The sequence below is a fragment of the Xyrauchen texanus genome, unplaced genomic scaffold (genome assembly GCF_025860055.1).
Source record: "Xyrauchen texanus isolate HMW12.3.18 unplaced genomic scaffold, RBS_HiC_50CHRs HiC_scaffold_1644, whole genome shotgun sequence".
In the NCBI taxonomy this organism is placed as follows: Eukaryota; Metazoa; Chordata; class Actinopteri; order Cypriniformes; family Catostomidae; genus Xyrauchen; species Xyrauchen texanus.
In genome coordinates this window covers 6,840-7,912 of record NW_026266031.1, presented here as the reverse complement: position 1 = coordinate 7,912, position 1,073 = coordinate 6,840, and the positions used below count along the sequence as shown (strand labels likewise).

The 1,073-nt window shown below is 33.9% G+C and overlaps 1 protein-coding gene across 1 annotated transcript; it reads left to right on the top strand.

Moving 5' to 3' along the window:
• Positions 1 to 6: 6 nt before the first annotated feature.
• Positions 7 to 786, top strand: LOC127641783 (trace amine-associated receptor 13c-like; the record flags this gene model as incomplete). Its single annotated transcript, XM_052124643.1, has 1 exon — positions 7 to 786. A coding segment is annotated over one exon (780 nt), but the record flags the coding sequence as incomplete, so codon positions are not given.
• Between the last annotated feature and the right edge of the window lie 287 nt (positions 787 to 1,073).

The following is a 1,073-nucleotide window of genomic DNA, read 5'->3' as shown; positions in this document are numbered from 1 at the left end:
GACCTGCTTATTGGACTTATTGTGATACCCATAGAGGGAATCAAACTCATTGAGACTTGCTGGTACTATGGAAAAAATCCATGTGAAATGTTTGTATTAACTATCGCGCTGCTCTTCTCTGCATGCCTTAGTAATTTAGTTTGCATTGCTGTTGATCGTTTTATAGCTGTGTGTTACCCTTTACTGTACCTACATAAAATAACCATGACTAAAACCTTACTTATCATTTGTCTCTGCTGGTTTTGCTCCTTTACATATAACTTTGTTATAGTTATGAGTAATGGATATGATGACATATCGAACAAAACAGATGTATGTTATGGACAGTGCTCCATAGTGTCTAATTTTGCCTGGAGGCTCACTGATCTGTTCTTGTCTTTCGTGTTTCCGTGTATTGGAATATTTACTTTATATTTGAAAGTATTTTATGTTGCACATCAGCAAGTGAAAGTTATAAACTCATTGGTGAAATTTGGTGAAAGAATAATGGAAGGTTCTGTTAGGAGGAAATCTGAGCACAAGGCTGCTCTAACATTAGGGATCATTGTGACAGTTTACCTGCTTTGCTGGATTCCATATTATATTTTGTCTGTAACATATAATGCTGAAAATGCTTTCACAATAATTAATTTTGTAACATGGGCCTTGTATGTTAATTCTGGTGTGAATCCTCTTATCTATGCTTTATTTTACCGTTGGTTTAAACGGTCAGTTAAATACATCTTAACTCTAAGAATACTTCAGCCAGCATCCTCTTTGCTGGACATTTTAACAGATCTTTCATAAACTTGTTTATGAGAAATGATACATGTCTTGTTTGTTATGAACTCATAAAGCACAGACTTTGAGTTCTTTAGTCTTTGTTTGAAGATTGGATCTGAACACATTAATAGTACATGTCTTGATTAATTGCCATAAGCTCATGTTGAATCAACAATTTGTGGCATATTAAAATATATTTAGCATTTAATGTAGGTAAATAAGTACTTTTAAACAGTTTCCAATCGAATTTTTCCTGTGCCCTAAGTGCTTGGCTAACAATCCTGTCATGGGTTTTTGTTTATTTAGAGATG